Source organism: Cavia porcellus, unplaced genomic scaffold, assembly GCF_034190915.1.
Source record: "Cavia porcellus strain 051 isolate PalLab524CR breed Dunkin Hartley unplaced genomic scaffold, mCavPor4.1 scaffold_4, whole genome shotgun sequence".
Taxonomy (NCBI): Eukaryota; Metazoa; Chordata; class Mammalia; order Rodentia; family Caviidae; genus Cavia; species Cavia porcellus.
In genome coordinates, this window is record NW_026947487.1 from 41,785,579 (window position 1) to 41,806,581 (window position 21,003).

General features: G+C 35.9%; 1 protein-coding gene across 3 annotated transcripts in view; it reads right to left on the reverse strand.

Annotated features, from left to right (window-relative positions):
* Positions 1-21,003, reverse strand: part of Uggt2 (UDP-glucose glycoprotein glucosyltransferase 2) — a 194,240-nt gene that overhangs the window by 163,347 nt on the left and 9,890 nt on the right. For 2 of the 3 annotated variants that reach the window (XR_010046872.1, XM_063246946.1), the window contains exons 3-5: positions 19,390-19,520; positions 18,274-18,386; positions 10,542-10,716 (exon numbers count right to left, since the gene is read on the reverse strand). Coding sequence is in view for 1 of the 3 variants with exons in the window: in XM_063246946.1 (XP_063103016.1) it covers positions 10,542-10,716; positions 18,274-18,386; positions 19,390-19,520 (419 nt within the window). In the remaining 2 variants the exon portion in view is untranslated. Of the gene's footprint in view, positions 1-10,541; positions 10,717-18,273; positions 18,387-19,389; positions 19,521-21,003 lie in introns of those variants that run through there. The other variant, XM_063246947.1, reaches the window with a different exon arrangement.

Below are 21,003 nucleotides of genomic sequence, written 5' to 3' on the forward strand. Positions count from 1 at the left end.
CCAAAGATGTGTTTTTATAAAAATAGTTATGTAATGCTATGCTTAACTATATAATGCCTGATGGTGTGGACAATTCTATTGAAAATAACAGGAGAAAGCATAGTTACTGTAGATTACCTAATATTGTGATCTTATGTCTTTTTCATGTTTTTCTAGGAATTTGTTTTGTTACCTTGTTTTGATCTGTTTTTCCCTAAAATACAGAAAGGAAAGATATACATGTCAAGATTTATACATGGGAAGAATTTCTAAACTATTTATGGGAACAGATTATATAATACACGATGTAATGAACAGATACTCTGAAGAAGAGACACTAAGAAACCCAATGCTAATTCTGTAGCATTATGATATAAAATTTAGCAATACTATTATTCACTGTTCAGAGTGTTATTAGTCTAACCCCTTGTTTAATTTCAGCATACGTAAAGATAAAGACAGCTACTTCGAAGAGAATGAGAGACATTATGGTAGTCATTATTGACTTCCTCAAAATCAGGTCTTGAAGACCTAAAAAACCTTCATCATCCTGTAATGATTTGATTAGTTCTATAATGTTCAGTATATATTCAATGTGTGTGAAGATGGGGATCACTATTCGGAAGAATAGAGACAATAAGATAGACAGTGAAGAGCTGCAGTGGACTTGCTTTGAAATCTGTGTTTCTTTAAAATGTTTCTTTTTTTTTTTTCTTTCCTTTTTGTCTTTTTCTTGTTTATTAGTACCGGGGATTGAACTCACGACTGCCTGCTTGCAAGGCAGGCGCTTATGCCGCTGAGCTAAATCCCCAGCCCCTAAAATGTTTCTTTATGAACTGTTTTGTTCTGTTTTGACATGTTTAATTTTACCCTCTTTAAGATAAAAAAACAAGTATGTAGGACTGATAACCGTATTACTAAGTTTTGTTGGATCATTGAGCAGAACTGTTTGCAGTGTCATTATTTGAATATCACTTTGTATGCATTAATTTTGTAACTTGAACAACTATTTCTAAGATGACAATATGTAACATCAACTAGTGATTTCTTACTGTTTATTTTTCTGAAATTCTGTATTGTATCTACCCTTTTTTTTGTTTTTTTTTCTCTTTAAATAAAAAAATAAAATAAAATTTACAAACTGGGAGGAAAAAAAAAGATGAAGCTTGGGAGGCTTCTGTTGGGAAAGACTGCAATGGCTGCGGGAGTCTGGGTAGTATATTGTGCTTTGGCTGAAAGTTGGTCTTTTTGTTCTTATTTAGAGATATTACCTGGGTGGCAGAAAAATTTCAGTGCAGTCTACCATTGGAATGGTAGCAAGGTTACTTTAGAGAGCTTTTGACCAGATCTATTTTGAAAATTCAGAGCAAAGAGCCAATAGAGTAATTTAAAACACTTGGCCAAGAAGGTGGCTCCATTGGAACTGAGGGTTGAGACGTTAAGGCATTATTGCATTGTTGCATTGAGGCATTGTGGGTTCTCCTATGAGTTGCTGTTTGAGGTGCTGGTTCTCCTGGGGAAACTCTGGTCCTCACATAGAGCATTGCTTCCTGGCTCCAGAGGGGAAGACATGTGCCGCTTGGTCTCTAGGATGAACTCGTCACACTGGCTTCCTGGCAAGTACCCAACTGTGTTTGTTATCGTCGGAGCTCAGGGCCTCCGTGTCAATGAGCATGGATGTGGTGTCTTTTAGGACAGCCCTGGTCTTGTTGTGAGTGTGACTTCTCAGCTGTAGCATAGAACTGTCATCCTACCAGCACAGCTCCTTCATCCTGCTGGCATGGACTTTCTGGTTTTTACCGCTGAACTTTAGACCTTCCTGGCATGGATCCGTAACAGAGACTGGCATGAGTCCTTCTTGTGGGCTCTAGACCTCCAGTTGGACTTGTGGGAGGCGTTGTCATGTGCTCTGGGTTTTTATCTGGACTCATGTGGGACACTGCTGTGGGATTTAGGCTCTTGACTAAATAATCTGTATCTTTGGTGCTGCCGACAGATTCCCTGCATTTTCTTTTGTTAACTCTCAGTGACCATTATAAAAATATTATAAACTCTATGTCCTAATTCTAACTGTTCTCTGTGCACAACCCCTGACTACAACAGTGTCCTTTATCATTTAGCAAAACATACTGACTTACTAAACAACTCAACAATGGGTCTAACAAGTATTCATTTATCTTAGTGAATTAAAAATCTACATTCCACAAAGATCTGTATGTAAATAGAATGGTTCTGAAGTGACTCACACATGCCTATGACTGCTGATATCCAATAATGTATATCACAGATGATAATTTTTAAAGAGGTATCTGACTAAATGATGAGGTAAAAATAAGTTTACAAGTAACAAGCTCAATATATATACATGAAGGCTAAGACTCTCCAAACTTTATCAGAAAAGTCTAACTCATTTATACATAAAATGTTTCATGGAAACTTGTCTTATTTGCCTAAAATTAACACAGATACATGCCTATTAGGAACAACCAAGGTATTTAGGAAAACAAAAACTAATAGGTAGAGGTGTTCTATAAGATATGAAGATATTACTTAAAAGCTACAGTAATTAAAATGAAGTATTTGTTTTGGACAAACAGATATATCATGAGAATAGAAGAGTCTAAAAACCTGCACATGCCTATGTGAAAACATGGTATGTGATGGAGTAGATTAAACACTGTTCAGTAAATTATGTGGGGACCAGTGACTTTCCATATTAGTTTAGTTTCACCTCATAGAAAAGCTAAATAAATTCTGAAAAAGATCAAAACATAAAGAATGGAATTTTAATCTTTGTAAGAAAAGAGAAGAGAATGTCTTTATGATATCATGAAGGAAATCATTGGGGAATAAGATGAAATTTGACACCACAGTAATTGTGTCCAATGAAAGATGCAATAAACAATATTGTTTAAATACTAAAAGACCATGAATACATTAGGAGATGTTTACGAAGTAAGAAAGAAAAGACTAGTATTCAGAATTTATTTTTAAAAAACTTATAAATCAATTATAAACAAAGTGGTAATTGAAGAAGGATATAGGAAAAGGCAACTTATATATGTATTTAAAATGTTTTTATTAGATTACATATTAGTATATAAATCAATAATTTAAGAAATGCAAATTAAAACACTCTTTACATGTTATGAATATTAAAAAAGCAAAGTCACACCTGTGATAGCTTTTATAATTTGTGGGATGATAAGAAATTTTTTTTTTTTTTTTGGTCTTTTTCATTTTTATCGGTACTAGGGATCTAACTCACGACTGCCTGCTTGCAAGGCGGGTGCTTATGCCGCTGAGCTAAATCCCCAGCCCCAAGAAATTTGAGATAAAGTATAATGCTATGAAATCAGAATGATGAAGTAGTGTGTGACAGCAATGGGACACTAGAGGACAGGAAAATACAACATATTTGAACAGAAATTTGAATAAGAAAGTTGTCATTGCTCAAAAAAATTAGGGTTGGAGAAATGTGGCACTGCCTTCAGACCTTGTGCCTGCACCGCTGGGCTTCCTTTGCGACCCCCGCTCGCCCAGAAGAAAGCCGTGCCAACGGCCACTGCCTTCAGCGACCCTCCCCATCTCCTAGACGCAGTACTTGGGATCTTCAGCTCCCACTCCTCCTCCCTGAAGGTTAAACTGCAGTGGATTAACTGTACTGAGTTGAAGGGAGAATCAGTGACCTCTCACCCAAATAGAAGACCTCAGCAAGCTCTAATCACTATGCCCCTGCGCTTCACCTCATATTTGTCCTACAACTTCAACAACCAGTTGAAGTTACAGCTTCACTAAGCAGAATAGGACCAAACAGGATGAAATATAATGAACCCACTCAGAACAAAACTGTGAAAGCGACTGATGCCACTGGCCTGCCCCTTGGCCCAGGACCATGTACACCACTTTCTGCGAGCCCTATGGACGCCTGGACTGATGCCACCAGCCTGCCTCTTGGCCCAGGACTCTGTATGTTGCCATGCCACACTTCCCACATGCCCGTGGACACCTGTCCCAATGCCACTAGTCCATCCCTTGACCCAGGAACCTCTATGCTGCCACACTGTGCTTCCCACACACCCCACGGACACCCAGACCATTGCCACCGGCCCACACTTCTGCCCAGGACCATGTATGCCACTGTGCTCCGCTTCCCACACACTCCACAGATGCCTGAACTGATGCCATCAGCCTTCCCCTTGGCCCAGGACCACCTATGCCGCCAGGCTGTGCTTCCCACATGCCCTGGGGAGCCCAGACCCACGACATCTGCTAACCGCTCAAGGACACTCCCGACCTCCTGGACCTAATACTGCTATTGATCTTCAGCTCCTACCCTTTCTCCCAGAATCTTGGACTACAGCGGACTAACCATGCTAGTTTGATGGGAGATTCAGAACCTGCCTCACCCAAACATAGGACCTCAGCAGGCACCAGTCAATGTGGTGAGTATGCCCCTAAAATAGAGGTGTACAGTGGGTAAATAGGGCCAGTAATAAAGCTCCCTCCAACTAACTGTAAGACCTTGGTGAGTCTCGCAAGAGTGTGGGTGACTTCTTCCTGCACACAGAGAACACCAGGCAGGATGAGAAGTGTGCCAATAAAGACTCCCCTAACTTGGAGAAAATCAAAAGGGCTTATGAGACACACAAGCACACAATAGGGACACAGTAGTACCTCAGCCAACACAAACACTATAGACAGGGAGATCTGGTGACCTGGAATAACCTGAAGATAAAGTAACAGTAGGAACTAAAAGCTGACCTACATCAATACTCCTAGGCTTTCAGACCAGGAAGAATACAGGACTCACGTAACAGGCCCTGCAGGGGGAAGTCAGGTGACTGGCCCACTTCTTCATTGTGGGACCCAGCAATAGGACAAACATCAACCTTATAGTAGGACCCAAGATATACACTACCAACAGTTGTGGGATACACCAGTGGGATTGAAGGACCAAATATTAATCCAAAGGTGAATATGGCAAAATGAAAAAGCAAAATGCAATCTCAAACATCTAGTCCACCAGGAGCAAGCACAGGAAGACATTGAAATAGAGGACTTCAAAAGTGTCACACTGGAAATTTCTGAAAAGATGGCAAGTGAAATTTAAATTAAAAAAAAAAAACTCCATGAGGATACAGAGGAAATCAAATTAGAAGTAATCTCTCATGTAAAGACAGAAATAACAATCTTAATAAAGGAATTGCTCAGCACAGCTAGAGAAGAAATAGATTAAAAAGTATAGGAGCAAGGGCAACTAATTTAAACTTTGAATGAACAGTATAGAAAACAAGCAGAATTCATGAAACTAACTCAAAGAGACATCCAAGAAACAAAAAATTCTATTCAAAGCTGGCAAAATCATTTAAATGAAGCTGAAGATACAATTTCAGACCTTGAGGATAGGATTGCAATTAGTGATCATGAAAGGATAGAACTTTTAAAAATAACAAAGCAGCATGAAATGACAATCCAGCAGCTTCAAAATGATGCCAAGAGAATCAACATAAGATTAATAGGCATCAATGAAGATGCAGGAGTCGATGCAAAAACTGGTAAGCTGGTGAGGCATAGAGAACACCAAACAATCACAACCAACATAAATCTACACCAAGACATATAATAATAAAGATCCCAGACATACAACATAAAAACAGAATGCTAAAAGCTGTAAGAGAAAAGACACAACTCACCTATCAAGGAAAGCCCATTAGAATCACAGCAGAATTTTCAGCACAAACCCTCAAGTAAAGACAAGCTGTGAGGTATTTCAAACCCTGACAAGAAAACAACTTTCAATCCAGACTGATGTGCTCAGCAAAACTTTCATTCAAATTTAATGGAGAAACAAGATACTTCCATGACAAAGAACAACTGAAGAAATTCGTGTCCACCAAACCAACCCTAGAAAGAGTGTTGAAAGTCATAACAGACAGAGATAAGAATGACCACAATATCCAGAACAACAGAAAGATAGGACACCAGGTAGGACAAGCAGTTAAACAAGGGGGAAAAGCAAACAACTGGAACATAACATGGCAAAGTCGAGCCAGTACATACCAGTTATATCCATAAGTGTGAATGGCCTCAATTCACCTGTCAAAAGAAATATATTGACAGAATGGATCAAGAAACATAATCTGCTGTATACAAGAAACACATCTGACCTAAAAGGAAACTCAAAGATTAAAAATCAAAGGATGGAAAACAGTATTCCATGCAACAGGATCCCAGAAAAAACAGAGGTAACTATTCTATTTGTAGACAATGTGAATTTCAAACCCAAAATGATTAAAAGAGATAAAGAAGATTACTATACACCTATTAGTGGAAAAATTCAAGAGGAAGAACTAACAATTATAAATATATATGCACCAAATACATGAGTACCCAACTATATAAGACAAATACTAATGGAAATGAAAAACCAAATACACAAGAACACAATTATAACAGGGGACCTTAATAACCCATTGTCACAAAGGGATAGATTAACTAGACAAAAAGTTAGCAGAGAAATAATAGAACTGAATCACATCTGTGAGTAACTGGACTTAGCAGATGTTTATAGAGTGTTCCATGCAACCACATCAGAATACACGTTCTTCTCAGCTGTGCATGGGACAGTCTCCAAGAGACCATATATTATCCCATAAAACATTCTTAAGTAAATGCATAGGTACTGAAATTATCCCATGTGTAATATCTGACCATAGCAAACAAAATTGGAAATTAATGACAAAAGAAATTGCAAAACCTACATAAATACAGGGAAACTAAATAACAACCTTTTGAACAACCAGTAGGCTATAGATGAAATTAAAGAAGAAATAAAGCAATACCTACAATTTAATGGAAATGCAAAACAACATACTGTAATCTGTGGGATGCAATGAAAGTGGTTTTAAGAGGGAAAAACACAGCAATAAGTTGTCACATCAAGAAAACAGAATGAGCACAAATAAGCTAATAATTCATCTAAAGCTTCTTGAAAAAGATCAATTTAAACCCAAAGCTCATAGAAGAGAGGAAATTGTAAAGATTAGAGAAGAAGTCAATGCAATTGAAACTAAAAAACAATACAAAGAATTAATGAATCAAAAAGCTGGCTTTTTGAGAGAATAAACAAAACTGACAAACCTCTAGCTAACCTTATCAAGAAAAAGAAAAAAAACCCAAATCATGCAATAAGGACTGACAAGAGGGAAATTACTACTACATGGAAATTCAAAAGATCATGAATTCCTACTTTGAAAATCTCTACTCACATAGAGTGGAAAATACAGAGGAAATTGACAGATTTCTAGAAACATATGAACTACCAAAGTTCAACCAAGAAGATACAGCAATTTTGCATAACCCAATTATCAGCTATTGAAATTAAAAATGTAATTAAAAACTTATCAACAAAGAAAAGCATAGGTCCTGATGGATTCATGGCTGAATCTACACGAAATTTACAGAACATGTGATGCCAATACTCCTTAAACTCTTCAATGAAATTGAAAACGAAGCAATCCTCCCTAAATCATTCCTGGAGGCAAGTATTACTCTCATACCAAAACCAGAGGAAGACTCAGTCAGAAACGAGAACTATAGGCCAATCTCACTAATCAATATTGATGCAAAGATTCTCAATAAATACTGGCAAATAGAATGCAGCAAATCATCAAGAAGATATTACATCATGATCAAGTGGGACTCATTCCAGGAATGTGGGGATGGTTTAACATACACAATTCAAAATATTGTAATAATGTAATATATTCAATAAAGGTAATATACCACACCAACAGAGCCAAAAACAGAAACCACATCTCAACAGATGCAGAAAAAGCTTTTGATAAAGTCCAACACATGTTCGTGATCAAAACCCTTCAGAAACTCAGAATACACAGTGTCTACCTGAATCTTATAAAGGCCATCTATGACAAGCCAACAGCCAACATTATACTAAATGAACAAAAACTGAAAGCTTTCACTTTAAAATCAGGAACAAGACAAGGATATTCACACTATCGCAATCCTATTCAAAATAATTCTGGAAATAGTAGTCAAGGTAATCAGACAAGAGAGAAATAAAAAGAATAAAGATAGGAAAGGAACAAGTTAAATCATCACTATTTGCAGATGACATGATACTCTATATAGAAGACCCAAAAAACTCCATTAAAAGACTACTAGAGATAATAAACAAATTCAGCAGGGTAGCTGGATACAAAGTCAGTGCTCAAAAATCAATAGCATAAACAACAAACTCACCAAGAGAGAAATTATGGAAGTATAACCCTTCAAAATAGGATCTAAAAACATGTAATACTTAGGAATCAACCTAAGAATGTAAAAAATGGAATACTTAGGAATCAACCTAAGAATGTAAAAGATCTATATGCTGAAAATTATGCTACACTAAAAAAGAAGATTGAAGAGGATATTAGAAAATGGAAGGATATTCCTTGCTCTTGGCTAGGAAGAACCAACATTGTGAAAATGGCCATACTCCCAAAACTGTTATACAGATTTAACGCAATCCCAATCAAAATATCATTGACATACGTCACAGATCTAGAGAAAACACTCCTAAAATTCATTTGGAACAAAAGAAACCTAGAATAGCAAAGGCAAGTCTTGGCAACAAAGGCAAGGCAGGAGGCATCTCAATTCCTGACTTGAAACTATACTACAAAGCCACAGTGATAACATCAGCATGGTACTGGCAAAGAAATAGACCTGAGATCGATGGAACAGATTAGAAGATGCAAATACAACTACAAAGACACTCAGCCACCTGATATTTGACAAAGGGGCTAAACATGTTCACTTGAAGAGGGATAGCCTCTTTAATAAAGTATTGGAAAAATTGGCTCTCCACATGCTAAAGACTGAAACTAGATCCATGCCTATCACCATGCACAAAACTAAAGTTGAAATGGATCAAAGATCTAAATATTAAAACAGAAACACTAAATCTACTGGAAGACAAGGTAGGTAGAAGTCTTGGAGAGATAGAGGTAGGAAAGTATTTATGAACAAAACACAAACGGCACGGGAAACACTTCAAAGAATCAACAACTGGGATCTCATATTACTGAAAAGTTTTCTGCACTTCTCATCACCAGAGTGAAAAGAAAACTCACAGAATGGGAAAGAATTGTAGCCAGCAACCCTTCAGACAAAGGACTTATATCTAGAACATATGAAAAATTGAAAAACATTAAGCCTCCCAAATTCAAAGACCCTCTCCAAAAATGGGCATCTAAGATGAACATACATTTTTCTCAGATAAAGATATACAAATGGCAAATAAAAACATGAGAAATATTCATCATCACTGGTTGAGAAATGCAAATTAAAACAGCACTGAGATTTTATCTCACTCTGGAAAGAATGGCTGCCATCAAGAAATCAACTGATAACAAATGTTGCTGAGGCTATGGAGAAAAAGGAACACTGCTCCACTGTTGGTGAGAGTGTAGACTGGTGCAGCCACCATGGAAATCACTATGGAGATTTCTCAGAAGACTAGGATTGGAAGCTCTATTCAATCCAGCTATTCCCCTCCTGGATATTTTCCCAAAAAAATGAAAAGGTCATATCACGGTGATATATGTACACCCATGTTCACAGCAGCACAATTTGTAATAACTAAATCTTGTAAACAACCAAACTGCCTATCAACTGCAGAGTGCATGAAAAAGATGTATTTTTATACAATGGAACATTAATCAGCTATAAAAAAGGATGATCTTGAGGCCTTCATAGGTAAATAGAGACAATTTGAGATTATCTTCATAAGTGAAATAAATAAGAATCATATTTATAAATACCACATTGTGTCTCTAGTGTAAAAAGAAGTAAGACCTGTAGGAGTAATAAAGCCCAAAATGCATAATTGCTATTGTAAAAAAGAGGAAAAGAAAGTACTCTAAAGGATATAACTGCATGTATGTTTAAGTGTGTAGGATTGATAATCGTATTACTAAGTTATTGTTGGATCACTGAACAGAACTGTTTGCAGTCTCACTGTTTGAATTTCGACTTTGTATGCTTTAATTTTGTAACTTGAACAACTATTTCTAAGAGGACAATATATAAGTTATCAATTAGTGATTTCTTACTGGTTTTTTTTTTGAGATTCTGTATTATTTCTAGCCTTTTCTTGTTTTGCTTTTTTTCTCTTTAAATAAAAGTTAAAAAGAAAGAAAGAAAAATAGAGTTAAGGATATTCTTATACCATGCTAAGTATTTTGAATGTATTATTAGATAAATCAGATTCCTTCATGGTGATACTTTTTTTTCAGAAGCAGCAATAGTTACAAATCTTAGCAAATATTACATATGTTAATGAAGGTTTTTCCCAAATGTAAGTTAAATCCGTGGCAGATATACAAGGGAAAGAATTATAATCCTGATACTGAGAATCATGATATATTTTTCCATATTAAGCTCATACGTTTATTGCATTAAATTTAAAATCTTAAATAATTATTCTGGGATAAAATTATCCTAAAAACTATTTTTCTATATTCAAAATAATACTGGGAAAAACAAGCACGCACCTGAACATAATGACGAAGAACGTACAGAATTTTACCACTTCTAGCTTTTTCAGACAGTACTTTGTGAAATTCACTAAATGCTCTGGTACCCACTTCTGCGTAGAGAATAACTACTGGTAAGTTCTCTTTGTCTGTGGGAAATTTATGATCTCCTTCAAATAGATAAGGCCTGGGCCTAAAGTGAAAACAAAACATAAACTTCTAAGAGAACTGGAAGTCAACAGCATATCAGATATATTTTGTAGTATTTTATAACATTCATAATATAACCACAGAAAAAGAAAATATCCTGCAACTTTATGCACATAACTTCTAAATGATATAAAAGAAAATAATTCTGTAAATCCAAATTTTAATTAAAAATGACTTACTTGCCTGCAAAATTCATGATCTTTAAACAACACATAATGCCAATATGATTTTCAATTAAAATTTAAATTTTATTTAATTTAAATAGTATAATTTTTATGGTCATATTTTCTGAAAAGAGTTTACAAATACTTGAAAAAATGCAAAGGCACTATCTTTCATACAGATTTCCAGTACCTAGTACAAAAAATATTAATACAATCCTTAAAGACAGTTAAAGAAACAGGAATTCTATGTTTAGTCCTACCATATCATAAACAGATTTTGGCATTTTGCTCATCAGGATTTGTTCTAGATTCTTTATACTTACTAGTAAAGTCTACTTTCACTATGAAAATTAGACAGTTACTATCATTTACTTAAAATTTTAAGTTTCACCACCTTTCACCATTAGAGAGATGCAAATCAAAATAACACCGAGAGTCGATCTTACTGCAGAGAGAATGGCTATGGTTAAAAACTCAAAAACAACAAATGTCGGTAAGGTTGCGAGGTAAAAGGAATCTTCTATATTGTTGGTGGGAATGTAAAATAGTGCACTATAGAAACCAGATTCCTCAGAAAAGTAAACATAGAGATTCCATTTTACCCAGGTGTACCTCTTCTGGGTAGGTGTCTTTTCAAGAGTTAAAGACCTTATATTACAATGATACATACATACTGATGTTTATAGCAGCACAACTCATAACACCTAAATCTAGTAGCAGTCTATATGTCCTGAACCAGAGGAATGTGGTATATACACACAACAGAATATTACTCAACTGTAAAGGATATTTAAGTCATTTATAAGAAAACAGATACACCATACATCAGACACAGAAGGTTACATATTGCATGATTTCCCTTACATGAGAAATTTAAGAGCAAAATAAAAGAAAGGTGATGGGAAACAGAGATAGTCTTCTGGAATGGTAAAGGGTACTGGGGATGGAGGAAGACAGAAGGGAAGAAAGAGGAAGGGGAAATAAAAAAGATCAAGATGTGATATATCTTTCAGAGCACAATCTCAGATTGGTTAAACAATGTCTTTCTATATTGCTTTTTCTTCAATATTTAAATTTTTAAATAATGAGTATGATTTCTTTTACTTTAGACACAGTTAAACATTTTGCACAAAATGTTTAAAGCCATATTTAATGGTATACTCTCTTGCTGCTGGGACACAATACCCACATCCACAACTTAAAGGAAGATAGGTTTAACTTGGCTTACTGTTTCAGGGAATTCAGTACATGATAACTTTTTCCATAACAAAAATATCATGGTGAGAGTATAAGAGAACAAAGATTCTTAGTTCATGGTGGCTAGAAGCACAGCAGGGGAACAGCACCAGAAAGGAAAGGGCCAGGGTCCAGACATAGTAGCCAAGGTCACACCTCCACAACCCACAAAGAAGCACTCAGAAGTGTGTGCAGCCAATCCCTTATGTGGCTCCCAAGCCAATAAAACTGACATAACCAAGTTTAACTGTCCCATTCTACCCCTTGTCAACTTGCTACCAAACATATCTCCTTAAACCATACTTAATATCCAGATAAACACAAGGTCATAATTCCACCTGACATGGTCCAACTATCCAACATACAAGTGAAATACAACAATTTCTTCCCCAAAGTCTCAACAGTTCTGCCATTTTCAAGTTTACATCCAAGTCTTTTCTAGGATTTGAGCTGTGAAACTCTATAAAAATAAAAAACAAAAAATTACATAGTAATCCTAAGATAAAATGGTATAAGCTAAACATTTCCATTCCAAAAAAGGGAGGCATAAAAAAAGAATAGGACTACCGTAAGATTGAACACAGCAGGGCAAACACTGAGCCCTGGGGTTCCATATCTGGAATCTCATAAACCTACAGAAAGAGAAAAATCTAAGTATTTATATTACTGTAAATACACGACAATACATAAATTATGTGCTCGAATAATAAAACATCATGGACCAATATTGAGAGGGCACTGAGGCAATGATGTATGCCTAAAGTTCATAAAAAGAAAACAATGTGTTACCGTAACCTTATATGTATATGTATAGCTTCTGCCAAGGTGGAGGAATTCCAAATTCAAAGACTCAATCCACAAGTGGGCATCTGAGATGAAGAAATACAAATGGCAAGTAAATATATGAAAAAATATTCAATATCATTGGGCATTCAAGAGATGTAAATTAAAACAACATTGAGACTCCATTTCATTCTGCAAAGAATGGCTATCATCAAGAAATCAACCAATAACAAATGTGGGAGGGGCTATGGGGAAAAGGAATCTTTCTCCACTACTGGTGGGAGCACAGACTGGCGCAACCACTGTGGAAATCAGTATGGAGATTTCTCAAAAAACTGGGATTAGAGGTCCCATTCAGCTATTGCCATTTTGGGTATCTTCTGGGAAGAATTAACATCAAACCATAGCAATATATGCACACCTATATTTATGGCAGCACAATTTGTAATAGTTAAATCTTAGAAACAAACCAAGAAATGGATTAAAAAAAAGATGTGGTCTTTTTCCTACAATAGAGTACTACTCAGCCATAAGGAAGGATACTTGAGACTTTTATAGATAAATGGTAAATGCAAGCAGTGGAATGAGGACAATCTGTAATACTGACCTGAACTGTGTCTCTAGTTTCAGTCAACAGTGAATAAAGCTCCTGGAGGCCAGATACCTTTTTTGAGACATATTTAGGTAGTATAAGGCCAGTATATAACCTGTAATAATCTGCACAGAGGTTTAAACCAATTTGCTGAATTTTGCAGTAATTATAAATATTTACTACAATCAGAATGTGCCATAAAGTGATCCTCATCCTCAGTGAAAAAATTCTGCACCCATTTTCCCCAAACACAAACATTTTAACACTAAAGTGGTGTATGTTGCTCCCACTGAAAAACTGCTGTTAACATGATTTGGATCATCTAGTACTTGCTGCCTCAGTCACCACACAAGATGTGAACCAAAGATGCTTAAGAAGCATGAGAAACATGAATGTGTATCAGTGAGATTAACACAAGATTGTCCTGGGCCACATGCTATATATGAATCTGAGGCAGAGGGAATCAAATACAAGGAAACGGACCAAAACTGGCCTTGTTCACGGAGCACAAAGAAGAGGTGGCAAACCCAGCATCAGGCCAGATCTTCAAGCACAACTGCTACCTGAGAAAGATAACCTGACTGTTTTGGCAGGCTGCTATGCTGGAACTAGAGTCCAAGATCTTCTTCCTGTATCTTTCAGTACCTAAGGTATTTCTTCCCAGGTGCTGGGACTGAAATTCTTCCTTAATGAGATCAAAGTGTCTCAACCTAACATCTACAATTCTATTTTCTCACCATTCTCTACTCACTGCAGCCTTTCATTTGGAAGAGTGGAGTTCAAGTGGGACAGGGGTATTTTTAAGTAGCTCACAAAGACCCATTACATTCTTTACTTTGGCCTATGTGGGCCACTGTAGAAGTGTGAAACTGAGGAAAAGGAAACAACTATAAAGAAAAGGAGAAGAGAAAAACAGGACAGTAAAGCATATATAGAAGACAGGCAAAGGAGTTTAACAATATGCAACTTATACTTAACGCAGCAAGTAAAAGAATAGAACAAAATGAAGAAAACCAATCCAAGAAAACTCTCCATAATTAAAAAGAGTAACAAATTCACACATCTACAAAACACACACACACACACACACACACACACACACACAATGTCAGCATTGCAACATTCTCTAGGCAAACTATGGACTCCAAAACTTAAAAATCCTATAAAGTATAAAATTTACATATAAGACACACAGTTATGTATGTGGATGACTCAGGGGCCATTATTCATGAGGCATTATGACCAGCAGTAATTTATCTTCACAGCATGCAGCCCCAAAGAGTGGCTCTTCTCATCTACTGGTCAGTAATCTGCCAAGTGAAAGACCAGACATGTAGGGCACTGGCAACAGCAAAGGGGCGATATAAATGTAAGAAATTTCACTGCGAGGCCAGGGATTGGTTAGGGAGGAAGAAACTGACTTGCGTTTTGACCAACAAATGGAGTGATCACATCAGCTTTTGATTTTACAGTTAGTGTTTGGCTAAAAGAGTGGAGCAATTAAGGAAATCACTGTGAAATGAAGAGTCTTGTTGAACTGAGTGATTTTACTTCAGGTTGTGAAAATAGGCATTTGGTTTCCCAGAAAAATTTACTGCTACTTTTTCATTAATACTTAAGATTATTCAAGGTCAAGTAGCTGTGCTTTTGAATTTTCATTTGACTGCAGAGATATTTATTGGATGAAAGGTGCCTTGCAGTCTCTGAATTCGAGTTGACCTATGCCAAAATGTAAATGCCAAATGATAGTCATAAGGCCTCCATGGGCTAGGTATTGTATTTAGTTTCAGTGAGAGTTCAGGAACAGTTTAAGAGCAGCTCTTTTTAAAGGTACTATTGAGCTTGGACAGCATTTCTGGGTATTCAAGTAACTACTACTGAAGTTGTTTTCTTTTCTCCTGGGATTCTTCATTACTTCTGCTGAGTTGCCCAGGACTGGACAGTCCATGTGGCAGTCCTTCAGTGAGGCAGTCTTTCTCTGGACTTCATGGTCATTCCTTCATAGATATCAATACTAGTTATTTAGATGTACACAAATCAATAGTACATCAAAGTAGTCAAGTTTTGGCACCTTTTTCTATAGGAATATGGGTCATGAAGGGTGTGCCCCAGTGACAACAAAGTTATCAGACTTTTATACACAACTCCCGAACAAGAGCACAGAAAAAGAGGTTGGTGGTGGTGACAAACTTTGATCATACACCTTTTTTATCCTAACCCAAGGTGGCACTTGTCCTTACTCTCCACAAGGTAGTGTCTGTTCACATCTCATCCTTTTCTCCAAAAATGTCAAGAATCACAAAAGTCTAAGGTTTGATACTGCCCAACTTACAAACTAACAAATCAGTTCTATATTGTTTCTGGTAGAAAATATGAGACTCCTGGTTCAAGACAAAGGGCTTCATTGCTCATGACATAACAGGAATCATGACTACTGTTCTGGTCCCAAGACTACAAGATGTGACCAGATTTGGACCTAGACTGCTACCACAGAAACCTAGCTATACATTTCAGCTGAGGAACACCAGGCCTGAGGGAAACACTGTTTCACAGTAAGCTATAAATAATCCTACTTCCTTCCCCAGTCCTGAGGTTTCCAAATACAACCTCATTCCTCAAGACTACCTGCTGCAAACACAGCACTGAGAAATGACCCAGAAAGTGATGTCAAGGGCTTCCATTGCTTTGCTGGTTAGACCAAGAAATGACATGCAAGGCGTAATTACCAAGAACCATGATCCAATAGCTTGATGCTAAGTTTTTAACAATTCAAGATATGTTTCCATCAAAAACTATAACATCCGACAAAAATTATAAACCAGAAATCAGTGAAAATCAATTTTAAACATTATAAAAATTTAGAATACAGTAAGAAAAGAAAAATGTACTAACAGTTTTAAAGTAAATTTATTAATGCTATAAAGGAATAGACAATGCCTATACTATGTCAAGCTGTTCAGAATAAAAAGGTTGGCTAACCCACTATATATGGTTAGGATGACTCTGATAAAAATATTAAAGATGTCAAACAAATACATAACCAATCTCATTTAGTATAACAAAAGTAATCTTAACTGGAAAGGAATTTAAGATTATTGCATATCACTGAGTTTTCCTTAGAAATGCAAATGTGTATTTTAAAGTATATTATTATATCAGTATGAATGACAAAAACTTTGTATTTATTTCAATAGATAAAAATAAAGGCAATTAGTTTTTAAGTTTTAGAAGATAGTATGATACCATGATACCATGTTATCAGATAAAATTCAGTAGACACATAAACTCTTCCTAAATTAACAAATACACTTAACGTAATTTAAATTAACCTTAGCCAGAACATTTCTAGTAAAAGGGGAGGGATTCTAATGCTAACCTGAAAGCATCAACATATGCAAAGAGCTAAGAAATTATGAAGTTAAAAGAAAACCAGCCATGTAGAGCAAACTGCTCTGTCAGATACTGGACTATAGTGTAAAGCAATAAATACTGAATACTGTGCTGCTGCTATAAGAAGTAACAGAGCAGGATAAACAACTAGAAACAGACCATAATATAAATGTAATGAACATAACAATCAACTGGACATTTTAGCAGGAAAAACTGACCAGGTCCTAATCTTTGATGTAAATAAATTACACACAGATTAAAATTTTTAAACAAAAGGCAAAACTAAAAAAGTGTAATGGTTTGTGTCTAGATGTCCCCAAAGCCTCACACAGTCATGGGGACAGGCATCTATAGAGTTTGCGATTGATTCACGGTCCAATGCTGGAATTATGGGTGTGAGAGCTACATCTGCCCTGGGGTGGGTAGGAGGGAAAGTCTTGCTCTCACTCTCCTCTCTTTTGCTCTTATTGCTTTTGCTATCTTCTGCCACCATGAACTACTGCTCTTCTCCCACCCCACCCTGCCTTGGAGCCAGCTGATTATGGACTGAAACCTGTAACACAAACTAAGCTAAATAAACCTTTATTTCCTTAATTTGGGGTGTCGGGTATTTTGTCTCAGCACCAAGAGAAAAGTAACCAAGTCACAAAGCTCGTGGAAAATATAAAATCTCTCAATCAGATGTGGAAAAGTTAAGTATACAAACAATGTAAATGCTACATGCACAGGAAATAATTAATTATATAAACATAAAAGCTTTCTGTATATTAAAATCAATGTCAACTTTAACCATATTAGAAAAGCTTGCAAGTATTAATATGAAATACTAAATATGTATTGTTTTATATATGAAGAACTGTTTCAAGATCAAAGAAATAACTTACTTTTTAAAGTATAAACAATCAGGCAATAAAACATCTTGAGAGCTACTACTTTATAAAAAATTATTTAATATAATAATTTCCTTTTTCATTTTTAAATCCAATATATACAAAAAATAAAAACACTTTAGTAATACACAATTTTTGAAAATCAACTCAACTGTATTATTTTTTTAGTTGTATAATTCTCCAGGTATTCACTTTATATTTAGAGATAGATATACAATAGTCCAAATAAATTGACAGTTTTACATGTTTACTTCAAAACCAATTTAGGTAAAACTTACACATAATTCTACACATTACGGTATTTTGGTATAATGTATATTCCCAAATCAAAGCTAATCAAGACAAAATATTCTCAGATACATTACGTTTTTCTATACAAATATAAATTCTTGAATAGGTAATATCCTAGAACATTAAAATTTCAGCTTTTTCAAATTTCTTTTCTTTCAACACCACTTCTTTCTCACTGGCTATTATTATTTTACCTTAAAGTAGCCTTCTTCAATAGCTTTCTAATATTATTAACTTTGCAGGTATGTTTTTCATGGATAACCACAAATGCATTACAACCATCTGGTGGTGGTACATCAGCAGCAATCTAAGATTTCAAAAATGATTGTTAGTTACTGGAGTTAATAATCACAGTAATTTTGGTTAAAAAAACCTCATACATTATGTTGATTCAAATAAAGTCATTCACTGTTAGTGTTCTAAAAGTAAAAAATTGTATATAAGTAGAACCTAAGAAACATTTTAATAAAATACACTATTTTAGGAAATAGTCTCCAAAGTTACTGAAATAATTCTTTTACAGTTTTAATTACAGGGCAGAGCAGGTGTCGTGGATGGTGGAGCCTTGGGTTCCAGGCACCTGGGACATGCAGCTCTTTGGACCAGATACCAAATTGTGCTAGTACAATCACATAAATAATTAACCCCTGAGGTGTCACTGCAACATGGATACTAACAGTGATGACAGATAAATACAGATGCTTGGGAATCAAATACTGCATGCAACACTTCCTAGAAAGCCTCAATGAAGATGTCTGCAGGAACCTGTCTGACTTAACACTCGCAAAACTCAGCTAACAGAATTTAAGAGTTTCTAGTATTCTCCATGGCTGAGTCAGAAACACTGATGCTTAAGCTGTATTCTTGACATAGCTCCAACTCCTTCAGGACATAAGAAAAAGAGATAATATTTCCACAATGAAGGATCTTTGGTTATACAGGTTTCTCCATGAGTGGATCATGATGACCGTACTGCAGGGATTTGCCATAGTACGGCTGCTTTCTGATCTACTGGTGTTACAAGATCAACAGTGGGGTTAAATGGCTTGGATGAATCTTTAAGGAATTGTAGCACTGCTCACCTTGAAGAATTTTAATTATAGTTTATTTCAGTAATGATGTGTCCTCATAATGTCTTTATCCCAAGTAACCATAAAATATTCACTTACAATCAATGACAAAATGACGCTATATTCAATGACAAGCTATGCAACTAAAATAGTAAGTCTGCAGGTCATTCTGAATGACAGATGGTCACATTAAATAGCTCTATGTACATTAGTACCATGCCTCTTTGCATTTTTACATACCTGCTGAAACATCTGAATAGTTGGAGAGTATGCCCTTATAGAGAAAGCAAACTTTAAAAGATTGACATGTAAATCATCTAAAAACTGTCCAGCTTTCTTTAGGATTAAACTGTAATATGAATAAGCTGATTCTGTGAAAAGAAATAAAATGAAAAGTATGTTAGTACTTATATCTGATACACTGGCATTCCTCATTGGAAAGATAACTTAATCATTATGTATAGTCATATTTTAAGTCTGGTTATGGGCAGTGCTAAAGGAAAATGGGAACACCAAAATCTCTACTATTATTTTATTTCTTTCAGTGACACCAGGCAATCAGGACACAGTCAGGTAAAAATAATTCTGCCATTCAATGTCTGCCTGCATTTCAGACCAGACCATTCCAACACCGTGGGGTTACACTACAAGGATGATCATCCATTATACAATTTAAGAGAAGAAATTATGAACAGCAAAACACATTAAAGAATTTTAGCTCATGAACTTCACAGTTTATGGATGATGAAATTCTACTGTAATTTGGTGCAGATAGCTAAGAGAATTTAGTGTGTCCATAATACTTTAGGAGATAAAATGTGAAATGGATTTTTAGGAGTTAAGTGTCATTTTGTCTGGTACTGAAACAAACTAACCTGAGCTGCTGCTTCCCTTTTCTAAAACCATCTCCAAAGCACTTACGGACACAAAAGAGGAGGATGGCTCACAGAATTCAATTTTAAAATTCTCCAACATCCCCAAAAGATAGAGAATCCTTGAAAACTGCCAAGGCAGAAAACAATGGAAGCCCAGAAATGTAAAGGGCCTGGTAGCACTAGAGGGGATACGAAGGGAAAGAATTTTCTATGTATGCCCTTTTCTTTTTTCTTTTTTTTTTTCAGACTGCCCCATGTGTATCATTATCTGCATTGTTGCCACTGTGTTAAAAAACTGTAGTTCCACTCCAGGTTCAGCCAGAGATTAGGTAACAATAGGGTAATTTCAGACGCATCTGGTATCCATAGATTGGATCCTGGATACTTCCTGATAATGTCTTTACTCTTTCATATCTTCGCCTTGGCTTCCTGTTAGAATCTTCCTATACAAAAAAGCATAAGTTGGAGTAGACGCCATGTAGTTCCTAGGGTCAGGGTTCCCAGATATGAAGACGATGACAAAAGGGAATGGTTGAAACCAGACTGGCACACCAGATAATTCCTTTCTCAGAGAAAAATATGGTTGGAATGAAACATTTTGGAGACCTGGGACATGGGATCGCTTGCTGATTGCAACAATGTTTGTTACTTGTCCAAAACTGTCAGGCCCTTGACCTTCAAGTTCCCCTGTGAGACCTGAGACTCAGGAAACCAATGCAAATATGTAGACATTACTGCTTTTGCTGTAATAGTCTTCTCTCTCTGATCCAAGGATTCTATCTCTGCCAGCATCAATGAAGACTATCTTTTAGCCTTCTGAGTAGGGAAAACTTAGACCCTTTAGAGTACTCAATATTTACAAAAATGGAATGCAGACAGATAACAGGGATTTCTGCAGAATAGAACACTGACTCTGATGGTTCAATTATTAGGATTTGAGGGATATTCTGGGAAAATGATAGAATACTAACAAAATTGT